This window comes from Aquarana catesbeiana, linkage group LG04 (genome assembly GCF_042186555.1).
Source record: "Aquarana catesbeiana isolate 2022-GZ linkage group LG04, ASM4218655v1, whole genome shotgun sequence".
Lineage (NCBI taxonomy): Eukaryota > Metazoa > Chordata > Amphibia > Anura > Ranidae > Aquarana > Aquarana catesbeiana.
This window is the reverse complement of record NC_133327.1, coordinates 81,045,562-81,062,504: the sequence shown is the minus strand read 5'-3', so window position 1 is coordinate 81,062,504 and position 16,943 is coordinate 81,045,562. Positions and strand designations below refer to the sequence as shown.

The 16,943-nt window shown below is 40.4% G+C and overlaps 1 protein-coding gene across 2 annotated transcripts in view; it reads right to left on the bottom strand.

The window, feature by feature from the left end:
* Positions 1-16,943, bottom strand: part of SMC6 (structural maintenance of chromosomes 6) — a 166,775-nt gene that overhangs the window by 45,488 nt on the left and 104,344 nt on the right. For both annotated transcript variants that reach the window (XM_073625346.1, XM_073625347.1), the window contains 3 exons: positions 15,756-15,893; positions 10,142-10,287; positions 4,386-4,511 (listed from right to left, as the gene is read on the bottom strand). In XM_073625346.1, the coding sequence (XP_073481447.1) occupies positions 4,386-4,511; positions 10,142-10,287; positions 15,756-15,893 (410 nt within the window). The remainder of the gene's footprint in view (positions 1-4,385; positions 4,512-10,141; positions 10,288-15,755; positions 15,894-16,943) is intronic.

Genomic DNA, 16,943 nt, shown 5'->3' with positions numbered 1-16,943 from the left:
ACGAGAGAGGAGTAGAGGTATGGGGAGGAGCATCGCAGAGGTTCTTAGGACCATAGCTCAATGATGTGTAGATGAGTCTAGGTCTCATAAATCCAGTAGACAGCATTAAAAATTAAGTGGCATAAAATTAGAGATCCATGAGTCCCAATTTTTTTGAAAGCTATGCATTGTAAAAGTGAGTTTAGCCGTCACTCTGTTGTTAATGAGCACCAAATGGATTTTGGCTTTTACTGCTGCCAGAGGGATGTAGTCTGAAAGCCATGGTTTAGCTATCATTTGTTTAGTGTAGGGCCAAAACAACTAATCGATTAATCAGTAACTAATCCATTTTGAAAATAGTTAACTATTTTCATAATCGATTAATCGGCCAGCATACAGAATGCATTATTTTCAGTGGACAAATTGGACACTTTTGACACATTTTTGAGATCATTGACAATTATACAGCGATCAGTGCTATAAAAATGCACCGATTACTGTATAAATGTCATTGGCAGGGAAGGAGTTTACACTAGGGGGAGATCAAGGGGTTAACTGTGTTCCCTAGGTGTGATCTAACTGTAGGGGGATGGGACTGACTAGGGGAGGAGAGAGATCGGTTTTCGTACTTAGTATGAACACACGATCTGTCTCCTCTTCCCTGAGAGAACTGGGATTTGTGTGTTTACACACACAGATCCTGGTTCTCGCTCTGTCACGAGCAATCGCGGGTGCCCGGCAGTCATCGGCTCCGGGCATACGCTGCAGGCGCGCCTCCTACAGCATCTTAAAACGGCCGATGTACAGTTACGGTGGCTCGCCCAGGGGAGCCAACCTGCCGCAGTATAACTGCAGCGGCCGGTCAGGAACCGGTTAAAGACTGTGTGCAGGGAAGAACAGCATCTGGACCCAGAGAAGGTGGAGGCTGATAGACTGGTGGTAATAGAAGGCATTACAATTACATTTAAAGTAAACGTTTACCAGTATTGTGCATTATATTTAAAATGATTAAAACGAAAGAATGGCATTTGAAAATTTCTCTTGCTTTTACCATTCAGTTTTAAAATTAATGTAATTTGTGAACGAAAAACCGCATGTACGTTCTGAAAATCCCTTTGACCAAGAAGTTTTCTATTCTGCTTCTTCTAATTTTCCCATCACTGTGGTCGAAAAAGAACATCGATTTGACCCCGCTAACGATTAGAAAATCAAACGAACATTCTTAAAATTAATTTTTTTATTTTTTTTTTTGAAGGAAGATAATGTTTTTGTATGGCCAACAGATAACATATTGCAGTTCTGTCTGAAAATCGGCAAAACCGTCTTTCATTTTTTTTTTCTTTAAATAAAACATTTGATCTGAGTCTGATGATATTTACCAGATTCAACCTCTAATAGTATATACAGTACATCTCTTCTGTCTGTTATTCTCAGAGTGGATTAAAGATTTTGCTCCCTAACCATATAGTTGGTTGTTTATATTTACAATTGCATATAGATATTTAAGAATAAAATGCCTTTTATTTTATACTTTACATATTAACTAAATTATACGACACACTTTTTTTTAAAGGTTTTATCGAATAAATCGGCCAACTAATCGATTATGAAAACAATTGTTAGTTGCAGCCCTAGTTTAGCGGCTGTAAAAATATAGGTTGTCAGCCTAAACTGATATTTGGAAAGCCCAGCAGGTTTTGAGTTGAGTAGTGCCTCACTAGGGAGCATTAGGATATTGACCCCAAAGAGACTTTGTATCATGTCATAGACCTGCATTCATAGAGTCTGGGAAATTGGACATCTCCATCACATGTGAGCAAACCTGCCGGGTTTTGAACAGCCATAGAAGTGTAACGTGCGATTTGAATTGAGACTAAATACCACCAACGGTACAAGAGTCTGTAGTTTGTTTCGAGGGCAAGCACCTTCTGGGAACACGACTTCAGCTAACATTTTTAAGCAGTCACAGCAACAGTTTTGTTCCTTTTGGGGATAAAGATTTTACATAAATGTAAAATGTCAATTTTAAATTGTTTGAATCAACCCCCTAACTGCTACATCTGCAGGACAGCTTATTCTGTTGACAAACAAAAAGACTTACTGGCCGGATCACCAGAAGAAAATAAAAGGAAAAAAAGCCTAAAAAATAAAATGAATGCAGCCATCACATCTAAGAACTGGTAAGCCACAATATAATAAAAGCTTGCTTTTGGGTTATCATACCACTTTAAAGCCCTTTAAAGCCCCAAGCAATTCAATCCAATTACAAATTACTTATGTACTGGTACATGTCCCACAACATTTGACACATCTGTACACCCATATACACATCTGATGGCAATGTCTGAAAATCAGTCAATATTGGAATGGTGTACATCAACTTGCTCATACATGCCTGGGGAAAATTTGCCAAAAAAACCTGTTAAACCTGAAACCGGAAAATTGTATGAATAATTAATTTTGCATAATCATTTCTGAGCACCGCAGCTAAACAAGTTCTTACCAAAGCATGGTGGTCTTCGACTAGCCAAGTAAAACAGAAAATGAACTGGCTTCTCCTTGAAGTGGTTGTTAACCCACTTCTACTAAATACTTCCATCCTCTCTGTACTATTATAATAATTGTCCATGTGCCTGTGTTCTGTAAAAAATCTGCCTGATTGTACCTATATAAGCTCAGCTCCAGCGCTCAGCTGACTGTCGGCTCTCGGTTGCAGTGGGCGGGACCGAGCCCTCCCGCTGACGTCAGCCGGGGAGGAGGGGGAGAGAGGAAAGAGATAGTCGACAACCAGCTGAGCGCCGGGAGATGCGCTCATATAGGTACCATTGGGCAGATTTTTTACAGAACACAGGCACAATTATAATGGTACAGAGAGAATGGGAGTATTTAGTAGCAGATATGAGCGGGCACTGGTATGAGCAGAGACAGGCAGAGAGAGGAGGGGGAGAAGACCAGAGACAGAGAGAGACAGATAGCAGGCTGCAGCTTATGGAATCGCGCAAACTGACCACGGTGTCAGGATTATCGTGGTCAGTTTGCATAGGGGAGGGTATAGCCAGGCAGGATCAGCCAGGTATTTCAGTTGATATGGGGGTCCAAACGACACAGCACGAGCCCTGTGCTGTACAACGTCCTTTAAGGGAACAGGATTTTTTTTTTGGGTTAACAAACGCTTTAATTAGAAAATGGCAGTGACACTTAGAGATTCTGTTTCTCAGTTTAAGCAGACCTTGGATCAACTATTTACCAATTGACTGTTCGCTTGCTTTTGCTTTTTAAAACCTTTAATGAAAACTGGCACTCTCGCACTCCCTTCTCCACCCATACCCGCTACTTCTCTTGGGAATCCTTTACAAACCCCCTCTTATTACTTGTTTACAATCCCCTCTCAGTCTATATGGGAGGTAGTAAATGTTCAATTATTGATCACTAAAACGTTATAGATTCCCTAGACCTATGGCATTTATCAATATATAACTTAGGATCAATAACAAATGCTTTCGCTCTCAAGGAGGGCATACCTGTAAAAACTCTTATCAAAAGTCTTAAATTCAATGTAACGGTTTCGTACCATACTGCCCTGATCTATAAAATCATATACCCATTAGAACAGCACTATTTCCTACTATTTACGAACGCATATAATATTACATCTCATGTGTCCCCAATATCTTATATGAAAAAAAATAAATAAAAAGTGACAAATCAACTAAATTTAAATACATAACCCGGTGACGAAACGCGTAGGATGGGGTTACAGGTGAATGACGTCACCACACTGAGATTACCAAGTTTTGCAGAGATACTGGTGAGGAGGAGATGAGCAGAGATCAGGATTGGAAAGAGCAAGTGGCTGGATTTCATTTAAAGGAGAAACACATCCTGTGAACCTTAATAAAGACTTTAACCATTTTATACCATGCAAGGGCACATCTGATGGTGGTGGATGCACAGACAAGGAGATTTTGGTTGCACGATTATAGATTGTGACTATTCCAGCAAGACATCAGTATGTTTACACTAAGGACACCAAAATATATCACAGGAATTTCAGCTGGAGAGACTGTTTGGATTTTGTTGTTTTATTTCTCACATTTTATTATTTATTTTTTGTCATATAAGATATTGGGGACGCGTCAGATGTAATATTATATACGCTTGTAAATAGTAGGAATTAGCGATGGGTATATGATTTTGTAGTAGAACATGTATATGAGAGTGTGGGAAGGTACTGGCATCTGAGGGTGTAGCACATGTTGGTAGCAGCTCACAAGTTTTTTTGCTGGTTTGTGTATTTATACTGCCCTGATCTATGCTTAAAAAGTTTCAATAACAATTTATTAGAGAAAAAAATATAGCAGATTTAAAAGCAACATAAGATGTTAGAATTTGGAAGGTAGGCCTACCTCAGGAATTGCTGGTACATCTTATATCGCTGCGTCATTATGTCTTCCAACAATTTTACAAACTTCTTAAGGTTTTTAACTTTGCTATCCATTTCCTGATATTTCTCTTTTGAGGCATGGTATTCTCTGAAATAAAGAAAAAAAAACACAACTTCGATAATGATGAATATGAAAAGAGAACTTCAGGTAAAACAAGTAAAAATGTATTGTCTCTTCAGCAGGCCTAAGATGTATTGATTGAATTCACTTACAATTTTCTGTAACTGTAAAATTGGTCTTTTTCCCATTGCTTAATAATAAGCAAATTAGGAAGTATTGTCTGTCACATGGTTGTTGTGTGTGTCCATAAACACTTTCAATAAGATTGATTGAGAGTATCTTTATGATGAAGTGTTGATACATCATTAAAATAACCAGGAGTTAAAGTGGAAGTAAAAGCTAAGGTTTGTTAAAAACATTATCTACTCTCTCTTCCAATCTATACTTCATGGCCTTTATAAACGAGATTAGAGAAAATACCTTTACTTTAATTCCCTCTTATGTGGTCATGTGATTGAAAACCTCTGGCAAATCTGTGTCAGGAACACTTGACAACAGCTCTGAAGTCCTAGAGACGTGGCGTCACCAGCCAGCCTCTGTTGCCAAATGCCCCCCCCCCCCCCCACGAGAGGGCTCACACCACCACCAACCTGGGTAGATTGGATTACACCAGGTGTGCTAAACCTGTGGCCCTCCAGCTGTTGCAGAACTACAAATCTCCTGAGGCTTTGCATAGCTGACAGTTGCAAGCATGACTCCCAAAGGCAGAGGCATGATGGGACTTGTAGTTCTGCAACAGCTGGAGGGCCACAGGTTGACCACCCATGGATTATACCATGTGATACATGTAAACTGACTTCTTTCCCCTGCAAAGACAGGAGCAGAAGGAATAGCAGCTGCTTGGATTTGAACATTTGCTCCAGAATATGACGCATTTACCACAGCAGGAAGATTTTCCCATTTAAAAATCAGTTCATTGGAAAGATTTTGACCCCTTATGTAAAATTGATGGTGCCATGGATCATTGAAGTAAGATAAAGAACAGAGTCCAAACTGCAGTGAGTTAAAGTCCATTCCAGTGTCCTCCTCTGATCCTGAAGATTCTCCCCCCAAATACAAATTCCCTAGAAACATACCCAATTCCAGGTCTAATGTCCTTAAGAGTCCCTTACCTTACCCTGTTGGTAGCAATCTTGCCCTAGAGTGACCACACTCACCATACCATATTCAAGGAGAAGCAGCACGGTCTTTCCTGGAGACAAGTACAGAACATCACCCCCCTCTTCTCTTCCCCATAAATTAAGGTAGGTGTTTCATAAATTTACACAAACAGCTGGGAGCAATGAGAATAGTGCAACAGATTTCTGGCATGATCAACAAGTGAAACTTGGCTCCAAACTAAAAATTGCAGGACAGGCAGGATTTTTAATGCAGAAGAGACATACTTTGTCTCTCCTACATTACAGCTGCTTACCTGCCTGTCAGCCCCTGTATAGTAAGCTGCTGGAAACACAGCTCACTGCACAAATTCGGATCTGATGGAATGCACTCCCACACATGCGGGGAGTGACGTCATCTCGGCCCAGCCATCGAAAGCAGCTGGTGAGGAAGATCTTGAAGCCAGCCACCTGAACATCTTAGCAACTGACGGGTTCCAGGGACGGCGCATTGCTAGATTCAAGCTAAGTATAGTTCCGCTTTAACAGACAAGACAGGAGAAAATTAGAAAAGCTCATTAAAATGTTTGTAAACACAAAAATACAATGTATTATATCTGTCTCTATGTATTTTTTCAGTGCTTTTTATAGAACTATGTTATTTGATCTATTTATTCTTCTGGATTACCTGACTGATCCTGCTACTTCCCCACCTCCAAGTTGAACTCTGACCACGCTAGCCGATATGTGCTAGTTTGGTCAGTCTGCGTGCTTTGTCATGCTCTTCTGAGACAGGCAGGCTGTGCAAGGGCACAGCCTGCCTGTATCTTCTTTGAACAGTGTGTGGCCATGCCTTCCACCCATCCCTCCACTCTTGATTGACAGCTGGTTCTGCAGCCAGTCTTAATGTGAATGGTTATTGCAAGTTTGCTGGTGAAGAGGGAAGTGACGTTATGCTGCTGTGTATGCGCTTGCACTTATAAGTAGGAGTGTTCAGCGCAAATTTCTAAATAATAAAAATGAAAATAATTGATCAAACATGTGCTAAAGCAATTTAAACAGTGAAATGAGTGATAAAATTCCAAAATTAGCGAAACGTCTCTAAGAGGTCAAAACAAATTCTTCCTAACAAAAATCTTCGTGACTTCGCGAAAGCTTAATGCTCCCAGAGCCCTTACCTCCGTAAAAAGTATAATCAGCCTTATGGATCTCATGTGATGGAAACAGGCTCACAGCTGCGAATCTCCAATTTGCAAACATGCTGGGGGGTCCGATTCTAGACCGGGCTCGAACCTCCCTATAATGATGTCAAACTTCTCCTTCAGGGGCTCCCGAATTACTCGGTCAACTCGCAGTTCCAAACATGAAAAGAGAACAAAGAATAGCCTCCCATAGCGTAGTACGTATAAACAGTACAGGTTTATTCAAACGCCAAATGGATCATTACATTAAAAACAAGTTAAAAAAGATTGTGCAGTGCAAATATGGTGTTCAAGACGCCTCTTACATCACTTCCGGTTCGCTCTACGTATTCGCCATGCCCATACGTTGTTTTTAAGCATCCATTTGGCATTTGAATAAACCTGTACTGTTTATATGTGCTACACTATGGGAGGCTATTCTTTGTTCTCTTTTAATGTTTGGAACCGCAAGTTGACCGTGTAATCGGGAGCCCTGAAGGAGAAGTTTGACATCATTATAGGGAGGTTTGACACCATTATAGGGAGGTTTGACACCATTATAGGGAGGTTCGAGCCCGGTCTAACACCACCTAGAATCGGACCCCCCAGCATGTTTGCAAATTGGAGATTCGCAGCTTTGAGCCTGTTTCCATCACATGAGATCCATAAGGCTGATTATACTTCTTACGGAGGTATGGGCTCTGGGAGCATTAAGCTTTTGCGAAGTCACAAAGATTTTTGTTAAGAATTTGTTTTGACCTCTTAGAAGAGTCGTTTAACTCTCATTTCACTGTTTAAATTGCTTTAGCACATGTTTGATCAATTATTTTTATTTTTAATATTTAGAAATTTGCGCTGATCACTCCTACTTAAAATTTTTCACTTTTGTGCACTGTGTACACTTTAGGCATAGCAGCAGCTTTCCATCATTGTTTATTTATTCACTTAGTAGCGCAAGGGACCATAATATACATCGCTTGCACTTAAATGACGTACATGCCTACCAATGTGGAAACGCCCACCCCCAGTTCTGTGATCTGCCAAGCAAGGAGAAGTGATCCTGTGACCTGCACTTTAACCACTAAGCCACCGCCCACCGTCATATGATGGCGGGACGAGGCTTCTGTTGTTCTGGGCGGACGTCATATGACGTGATCGCCCTCCCGAGCCACTAGGGGGTGTGCCTGCTGCGTCGCTCAGGACCCGGTGCACGTGCCCGGCGGCCGCGATGTCCGCCAGGCACCCGCGATTGCCGGGTAACAGAGCAGGGCCGTGGATCTGTGCATGTAAACACAGATCCACGTCCTGTCAGAGAGGAGAGGAGACCGATGGCGTGTCCCTTGTACATAGGGACACCGATCGGTCACCTCCCCCAGTCAGTCCCCTCCCCCCACAGTTAGAATCACCTCCTTAGGTCATACATTAACCCCTCGAGCGCCCCCTAGTGTTAACTCCTTCCCTGACAGTCACATTTACACAGTAATCAATGCAATTTTATAGCATTGATCGCTGTATAAATGTGAATGGTCCCAAAAATGTGTCAAAAGTGTCCGATATGTCCGCAGCAATATCGCAGTCACAATAAAAATCGCAGATCGCCGCCATTACTAGTAAAAAATAAATAAAAATGCTATAAATCTATCCCCTATTTTGTAGACGCTATAACTTTTGCGCAAACCAATCAATATACGCTTATCGCGATTTTATTTTACCAAAAATATGTAGAAGAATAAATATCGGCCTAAACTGAGGAAAAAATTTGTTAAAAAAAAAAAAAAAATTGGATATTATAGCAAAAAGTAAAAAATATTGTGTTTTTTCAAAATTGTCGTTCTTCTTTTGTTTATAGCGCAAAAAATAAAAACCGCAGAGGTGATCAAATACCACCAAAAGAAAGCTCTATTTGTGGGGAAAAAAATGATAAAAATTTCATTAGGGTGCAGTGTAACATGACCGCGCAATTGTCATTCAAAGTGCGACAGCACTGAAAACTGAAAAATGGCTTGGGCAGGAAGGAGGTGAAAGTGCCCTGTATTGAGGTGGTTAAAAAGGTCTGAAAATGGTACAATAGCAATTTTTTTTTTACAATTACAAATATGAATTATTTATGATTACATATTTATTTTGTTTAAATACGATTAGATGATAACTTGCATTCACAACTACTTAAACAGTGTTTACATACACTTTAGCTGTGTGGAGGCTGAACAGGATACAAAGTAATATCAAAGTTCCAGATTTAGTCAAGCATTTTCCCTGCCTATCGATACTAACAAAAACTGGAACCTCCGTGCTCTAAGGTTATAGCAGCTGTTTCAAAAAAGAAAGCGGTCAAAACAGAACCATGCAGAAAAATGTAAAAGTTTCCTATATTCTCTCATTATCTTCAGCAACTCCATCTCCAGTCTGTGTCACAACTACGAACTATTTATCACACTTTGGATAGTCTGCTGTCCATAGAAATTGGAAGTGACACTGCACTGGTCTAATTATTCTGGAGATAATGCTGTGCATAGGAAGGATGAATTCACAGATGGAGCATTCTGCAGAAATTAAACTGGCCAGAGTTTTTTTTTTTTTTTTAAACGTTTACAATTAAGAACACATTTTTAATTCAGCTTCATGTTATTAAACTGGCCAGAGTTTTTTTTTTTTTTTTAAACGTTTACAATTAAGAACACATTTTTAATTCAGCTTCATGTTAATGGGCAGATTGGCCTGCAAGCGTCAAATCCCAGTTTTGGGCGCCCAGGAGGCACAGGTGCAGCGTCCAGTCCTGCTGCCAGCAGCCAATCGAAATCTAAGATAGGTTAAAGTATGCAATAGCTGGACTCTGTCGCACAGGTCCGTGAACACATACGGCTCTAAATGTAAATACTGCTTGGTACAGAGTCCAGCCACTGCATATTTCACCCTGTCAGATTTTCAGCTGCTGAGAGCAGCACGTGGAAAACAGGACTTGAGGCTGAAGGACCAAACTGCCCATATGTATGAGGCCTAAATAATAAATGTGTTGTGGTAAACAATCTACCCATGTGTAGTTTATGCACACAAGGGTACTGAATACAGGAAGCCTACTTCCGACAGCTCCACTAACAGTTCTCCTGTGTCTCCCGCGGTGGCTTCCTGTCGGGTCATCTGCATCCATGCTCAGGCTCTGACAGCGCTCCGGCGATCCCAGCAGCTCTGGCTTCATGTGGACTCTCCTGTCAGCACAGACTTTTCTCATTATGTCTCACTCACCGAGATGCTTGTGAGCGCACAATTTTGTGTTTTATTATTGTCTTTTTGAATTAAGCTTTACTGCATTATAGGCGACTTGGCGCCTCTCTTGCTCCCCCCCCCCTCCCCACCTCTCTCATTTAGACCTTTAGCTTACTTTATAATCTCTTCTCGATCTCCATGAAGTTCACGTTCTGAGTTGATCTTTGCTCTCAGCTTGTTAATTTCTGCATCCAGACTTTTAGCACTTTGAGTGACTTCAATTCTCTCAGGATAAATCTGCTTTGCTTGAGATATTTTACCCTGGAAAATATTTACATTATTAAATAATGTTAAATGCGATAAGTGAGGTGATCTAGATTTTTTTTTTTTTTTATTCAAGTAATTTGTATTAACTGTTTGTGTGATATAAAATACAGACACAGAGAAAAAAGAACAATAAAAAAAATAAAAAAATGTTCCCAGGACAAAACAAATTCCGGTGCATTTTTCAAACAGACACATAAGACCATAGTTAAGGTAAATGTTAAATGTAAAACATTGACAATATTGGTTCCATGAAGAAACCAGGAAATTGAGCTGGTAATGCCATCAACATACATAACCTTCAGGTATACGAATGATTGGATGGCTGCACACTCAATACTTGCAGAACGGTTTTATTGTAATACAATCACAACTGATTAGGCAGGGGAGGGAAAAGGCAGGCAGGCCTTTTCCCTCCCCTGCCTGATCAGTTATGGTTGTTTTTATGGACTTTGTTCTACAATAAAGCTGTTCTGAGGCTACAGCAGCGGCAAGGCGTGGCTGTGCAGTCTGAGCATCATGACCGGCAAACATCACCTGTGAGCAGCGGTTTCTTATTGTATACATAACCTTCAGTCACACAAATAAGACCATTGTAGTTATAACAGAGCAACCCCATTGTCACATAAATTAAAGGGGTAGAGGAGTCTAGGCCTGGAGGGCCAAGGGGCCAACACAGGCAGCCCCTTTGTTTGTAAGCTTTTTCCCTATCCGAAGGAGAAAGCGATCACAGAGCTCGCCACAAGGGGTGTGCGGGGGGCGTGGTTCAGGGAGGACGTCCATGGATGCCCTTCCGGAACAACAGAGCCACTCTGTAGCCTATAGCGCAGTAATAAAACATTTTTTTTCCCCATCAGAAGGTTTTGGAATATTATTGAAGGGTGATGTTTACTCCAAATTCATTGTATCATTCAGTTCAAGCCATTTTGTATTTCACAGCTGTAAACAGATTGGGATGTGGAAGACTTTGTATGTCACAGCAGTGTGATCTGAGAAACGCAATGGTAGATGACTAATCTGTTATACAGTAAAACCTTTGTCATAGGAAATATGACAAAATCTCGTGAACCACATTTTAAGAATTATTTTAGCAATGCTGCCTGTTTTTATTCTCTTGCCTACTGGCCACTTTTACCCCCTTTCTGCCCAAGTACATTTTCAGCACCATCGCACTTTGAATGACTATTGCGCGGTCATGCAACGCTGTACCCAAACAAAATTTCTATCATTTTTTTCCCCACAAATAGAGCTTTCTTTTGGCAGTATTTAAAGTGGTTGTAAACCCCATTCATGAAATCCGACCTGGGCACAACTATCTGTAGTGTTTACTCCTCTCTCTGCTGCTTTGTTCCTCTGTTATCAGCATAATAAATTCTGACAAGTTCTCCAACACAGGAGATAAAAGCAGCTGGAAATTTGTGTCGGGGAGGGAGCTTAGACATAGATAAGCAGAGTACAGCTCTGCACATTTCTTTATTCCTATGCCTATGTGGAGGGGGGGGGGGGGGGGTGCCTTTCCTCCAATCATCTCACACAGTGTATGCGCAGACTCCCCTCCCACTGCTGAATGGATGGGGAAACAAAATTTGTAACATGATGTGCACCTTCTAAAGAGTGTAGAAACCGGAAGACAGCAGATATGCAAGTAAAACTTAAGCAGGAGAATTTGTTTTGTCTCTGTGTATCATCTAGGGCTGCAACTAACAATTATTTTCACAATCGATTAGTTGGCCGATTATTGTCTTGATTAGTCGGATATTAACCTTAAAAAAAGTGTGGTGTATAATTTAGTTAATATGTAAAGTTTAAAATGAAAGGCAATTTCTTCTTAAATATCTATATGCAGTGGTAAATATAAATAACCAGCTATATGGTTAGGGAGCAAAACCTCTCATTTAAAACTGAATGTTAAAAGCAAGTGAAATATTCAAACAACATTCTTTCATTCAGCGAATGTACAAAGATTTTTGGTAATAAATATTGTCGTCCGAAAATCGATATGTGTATGGCCAGCATAAGGCTCGGTTCACATCTATGCAGTCTGCTTTTGATCCGTTTCTGCAGTGCTTTTTGCTGTGCTTTTTAGCACACATGATTTTGCTGTGATTTGCATTTTTTATGCTTTTTTTACCCAAATTTGTTGTCGGGCAGATTAAACAACGCAAGTCGCGGCAACACACTACATGCTTTTCTGCACCTTCTCCATTGAAGTCTATTGAACCAAATAAGCACAGTTTTGCGTTGAAAAAAGTCCTTAAACCATTTCCAAATACCCAGCGGCTGAAAAAAGCATAGTCGTAAACATGTCCTATAAAAAAACATGTTAATTGAACTGTAGTACGTTTCTGCTAAAAGGACAAAAAAAAACACATAGGTGTGAACCAGGCCTAAGATGTTTAGTAGCAGCAGCATGCTTTTTTTTGTATCCCCTGTCACCTGTCATAATGGGTTAAAAAAAATAGCCCTTTATAGTACAAAAAGAGCAGATAATCGCTACTATAAGGGGTTCATTTATACTGTGAAACAGTGAAAGTAATAAAATATATATATATATATATATATATATATATATATATATATATATATATATATATATATATATAAAATAATAAATACACCCAGAAGTAGGCTATATGGGCACTTTAGGAGTCAGACATGAAGCAATATGAATGGTGGAAGGGAGATATAAATCTTTTATATCTTTTTTTTATATCTTTGAAGTAGTACTAAAAGCTGAGACTTTTTTCATGGATATGATCATTTTAAATATAATGCACAATACTGGTAGAAGTTTACTTTTAAATGTAATTGTAATGCCTTCTATTACCGCCAGTCTATCAGCCTCTACCTTCGCTAGGTTCAAATGCTGATCTTCCCTGCACACAGTCTTTAAAGGGATTTTTTTAAACAAACATGTTATACTTATTCGCTCTGTGTAATAGTTTTGCACAGAGCAGTCCTGATTCTCCTTTTCTGGGGTCCCTCTTCACTGCTCCTGTCTCCTCCTGCCTTCAGAATGCCCCAATGGCAAGCTGAAAAGTATAGTAAAGAGTGCCCCTATAGCAAGGTAAAAAAAAAATTCTGCCTTTAGAACCACTCACTTCCCGCCCAGGACTACATGTCCCATTAGGCATTGCTCCTCACACATTTATAGTCACAAGTTCTCAGGCACTTACTGACGTGTGGATGGTGTACTGAGCTGTATGTGTGTTGCACTGTATTCCCTGATATGTAAATAAATAATACATTCTGTATGCAGGCCAACTAATCGGAAACTGTGAAGTTGTTAAAATTGGTTCTATGCACTCTGCGCTTCATGATTTCTGTGTGTTTACATTAGAGGTAAAGCAGGCTGCTAAGTAACTGCTGGGAGGGAGAGCATAATTAATTGAGCTTCCAGGTCACTGCTGGGAGGGAAGCAGGAGAAGCAGAGCTTCCAAGTCATGGCTGGGAAGGGAGCAGGGGAAGCTAAGCTGTTTAGTAACAGTTGGTAAGGGAACCTGTTCTCCCAGGAGAAAGTGGATATAAACTGAAGGAGCTTCAGATGGAGGCACTCGTAGGAAGAAAGATCAAAGAGAACTACCAGGGTACTCCAGAAGAGGAAGTAAGGGACAGCGCGCTGTGCAATATTGTACCACAGAGCAGGCAAGTGTAACATCTTTTTTTATTTTAAAGACAACAAAAAAATTATCATTTACAATCACTTTAAGGAAGGCATTTTTGTTGTTCCACAGATTGAAAGGAGTTGTAAAAGAAAAAAAAATATCTTAATGCATAGAATGCATTAAGATAAAAAAAACAAAAACTTGTGTGTTGCAGCCTCCCCCCCCCCCCCCCCCCATTACCTACCTGGGCCCCTTTTCTCTCCAGCAATGTCCACGGTCCCCTCAACCATCCAGGACACTCCTCCTGATTGGCTCCCGTGGCTGTCAAAGTCAGTCAGCCAATCAGGGTGGATAGAGAGGGGACGAGGCCAGGTTGGGGCTATGTGTCTGAACAGATACACAGAGCTCTGACTCAACTTGGGTGCCCCCTGTATCAAGCTGCTGGCTGTGGGGCAATTTAAAGGAGGGAGAGAGGGGCTAGGAGAAGAAAAGATGGACCCGAGAAGAGGAGGATCCAGGCTGCTCTGTGCAAAATATAATAGAAATTTGGCGTTTTATATTGTAGGCTTGTAAGTCTTAGCAATAACACACTTAGATCTGTCCACCAAGAGACTAGTAGATATCCCGGGCATGAAGAAGTTTGAAACACAAAATCATAATATAATAAATAATTAAAAAAATATATATAGTAATATTAAAATAAATTTCCCCACAATTCACTATCGATCAATTCTGCAAGTGTTCTAATTTACTATCGCTGTTTTCCAGCTGGTCTAAAGCCACTTTTGACGTAAAGGGACACTTTTTGGTTGCTATGGACAATCTCAAGTTTCCAGGCATAAAGAAAAGTATATATAATATAAACTGCATGCAGGGCATGGGCCAAAGCATTGGGGGACAAAAGGGATGTGAAATTATTTCACACAGTAATATAATCTGTAATATTACAGTACTGTATGTTATGGTTTTTAAAATTTTTTGAATTTGCCGCCAGGCTCTGCCCCCGTGCTTCGTGACGCTCGCAGGGAACGGAGCCTGGCACAGAGAGGCTTCGGGCAGAGGACAGAGCCTGCGGGGGGACATCGCAGGATCCTGGGGACAAGGTAAGTAACCTGCACCAGGATCCTGAGATGTAATCCCGAGTGTGGCTCGGGGTTACCGCTAATGGTGCTGAAATTTAACCCCGAGCCACACTCAGGAATACCGCCAGGGAGGCTACATGAGCCTTTACAATCACTTTATTATCTCATCAATGATAAGCAGTTTGAAGTTCTGTTATTGAGCCCAGAGAAAATTGCCTGAAAAGCATTCGAGATGTCAGAGAATTTTCTTGGCAACTACAAAGCACAAAACTACATTCAGCTGGTTGATAAACATCTTACAGTATACAAGATTATAAAGTGCAGCAAGTCACTGAAGATTTTTTTTTGTGCACTCACACTTGGACTTATTTCTTGAAAATCTAGATGATGTTGGTGACAAACATGGTGAAAGATTTCACTAGGACATGCAATGAAAAAAATGGTATCAGGGCAACTGGAATTCATCAATGCTGGCTGACTATTGTTGGACACTGCAGCGAGATGCACTGGACACCGAGTACAAGGAAAAATGAGCAGCAAAAAAATACTTTTTGCCCTGTTGAACTCGTGCGTGTATCAAAAAAAATGATGGCATTAAAAACAGTTATTAAAAGTTAATTTCTCAAGATTCCGACCTGATGCACTCATTCTGAAAATATATTTGTGTTCAGTTTGAAGGGGTCTATCATATTCAACAAGGAAAAATAACTTTTAACTTTGTAATTTAAAGTTAATGACATCTGGAGAATTTGTAAGCTAATTAAAAGTTATCTCTTACCTCCAAGTCACTTTCTTTGCCCCTCAACTCACGCTTGCTTTTCTCTATTCCCTGTAAATGTAGGCGGAGCTTGTCCTCGTAATGCTTCTTATGACGCTTGCAATTATCTACCTCCTGCTCCGCTTTATGAAGTTCTTCCTGAAAAAAACAACATTTGCAGAATAAATGGCACTATCCAAAGAGCCAGGTAGCTAACAGATTACAGATTACAACTCATTTCCACAGCTGGAAGTGGACCAACATGATCAATGGCTCCAAAAAGTTGTCTGGTTCTTGAAATTAAATAAGTGCTATCTTCCAAATGCCACAATTAAAAGAAACCTACTAGCCAGTAACTACTAGCTGCAAGGCTATTGTTCTGACTCGCTGATTTCAATACAGACCAAAGGAAGTGTGAAGATCAGGAAAGTTAGACTAAGGCTTAATGTACACGGGATGTTTTTACAACCTCTACTGAATGATTTAACCTGACAGATAGTAACCCACGTTTAAAACCTCCGTTTTGCCTCATTTACATGCCACGTTTTGCTGCGTTTGAGAATTTTTTTTTTTTCAAAATAGCCAAAAATGAAAAACGCCTGTAAACGAAACACGGCTAAACGCGAGTTACCACATTTATCAGCGTTTGGCGCTTGAAATGCCTCTAAACTCAGCGTCTGAACCCATTTTTTTGCGTTCCAAAAAAAGCCTCTAAACTCAACTGCCTAGAAATGACTATAAACGACCCTGTGTACATGTACTGATAAGATAACAGAGGAGAGTTCAGGAGCAGTTGAAAAAAATTCCCAACTGCTCCTAAATGTCCGCTTAGCAGCAGCAGTGTACATGAGGCCTAAAAATCATAAGTCTGCTTACTTCATGGGTCAGTGACTCGATATGCTAAAGCTGTTTTTTTAACATGACAGCCAAGCCACTAACAAATGATGACAGCCTCCATGTTTCTCTCATAACAGAAAAAAACAAAAAAAAAAAAAGTTTAGGCATGACCTGTTAAAGCTGTCCATGAAACACTCCAACATTGCTCATATCAGAAATCTATGCAAAATGTATGATTTAGGGGGTTTCTCATACTGTTTCCCAGTGGGACTATGACCAATTGTCACCCAATTCTGTGTACCCTTGATCTCATGTTACAAAAGGTGTGTGGACATGGGCCCTGTCACACAGGCAGACCTATTGATTCAGTGT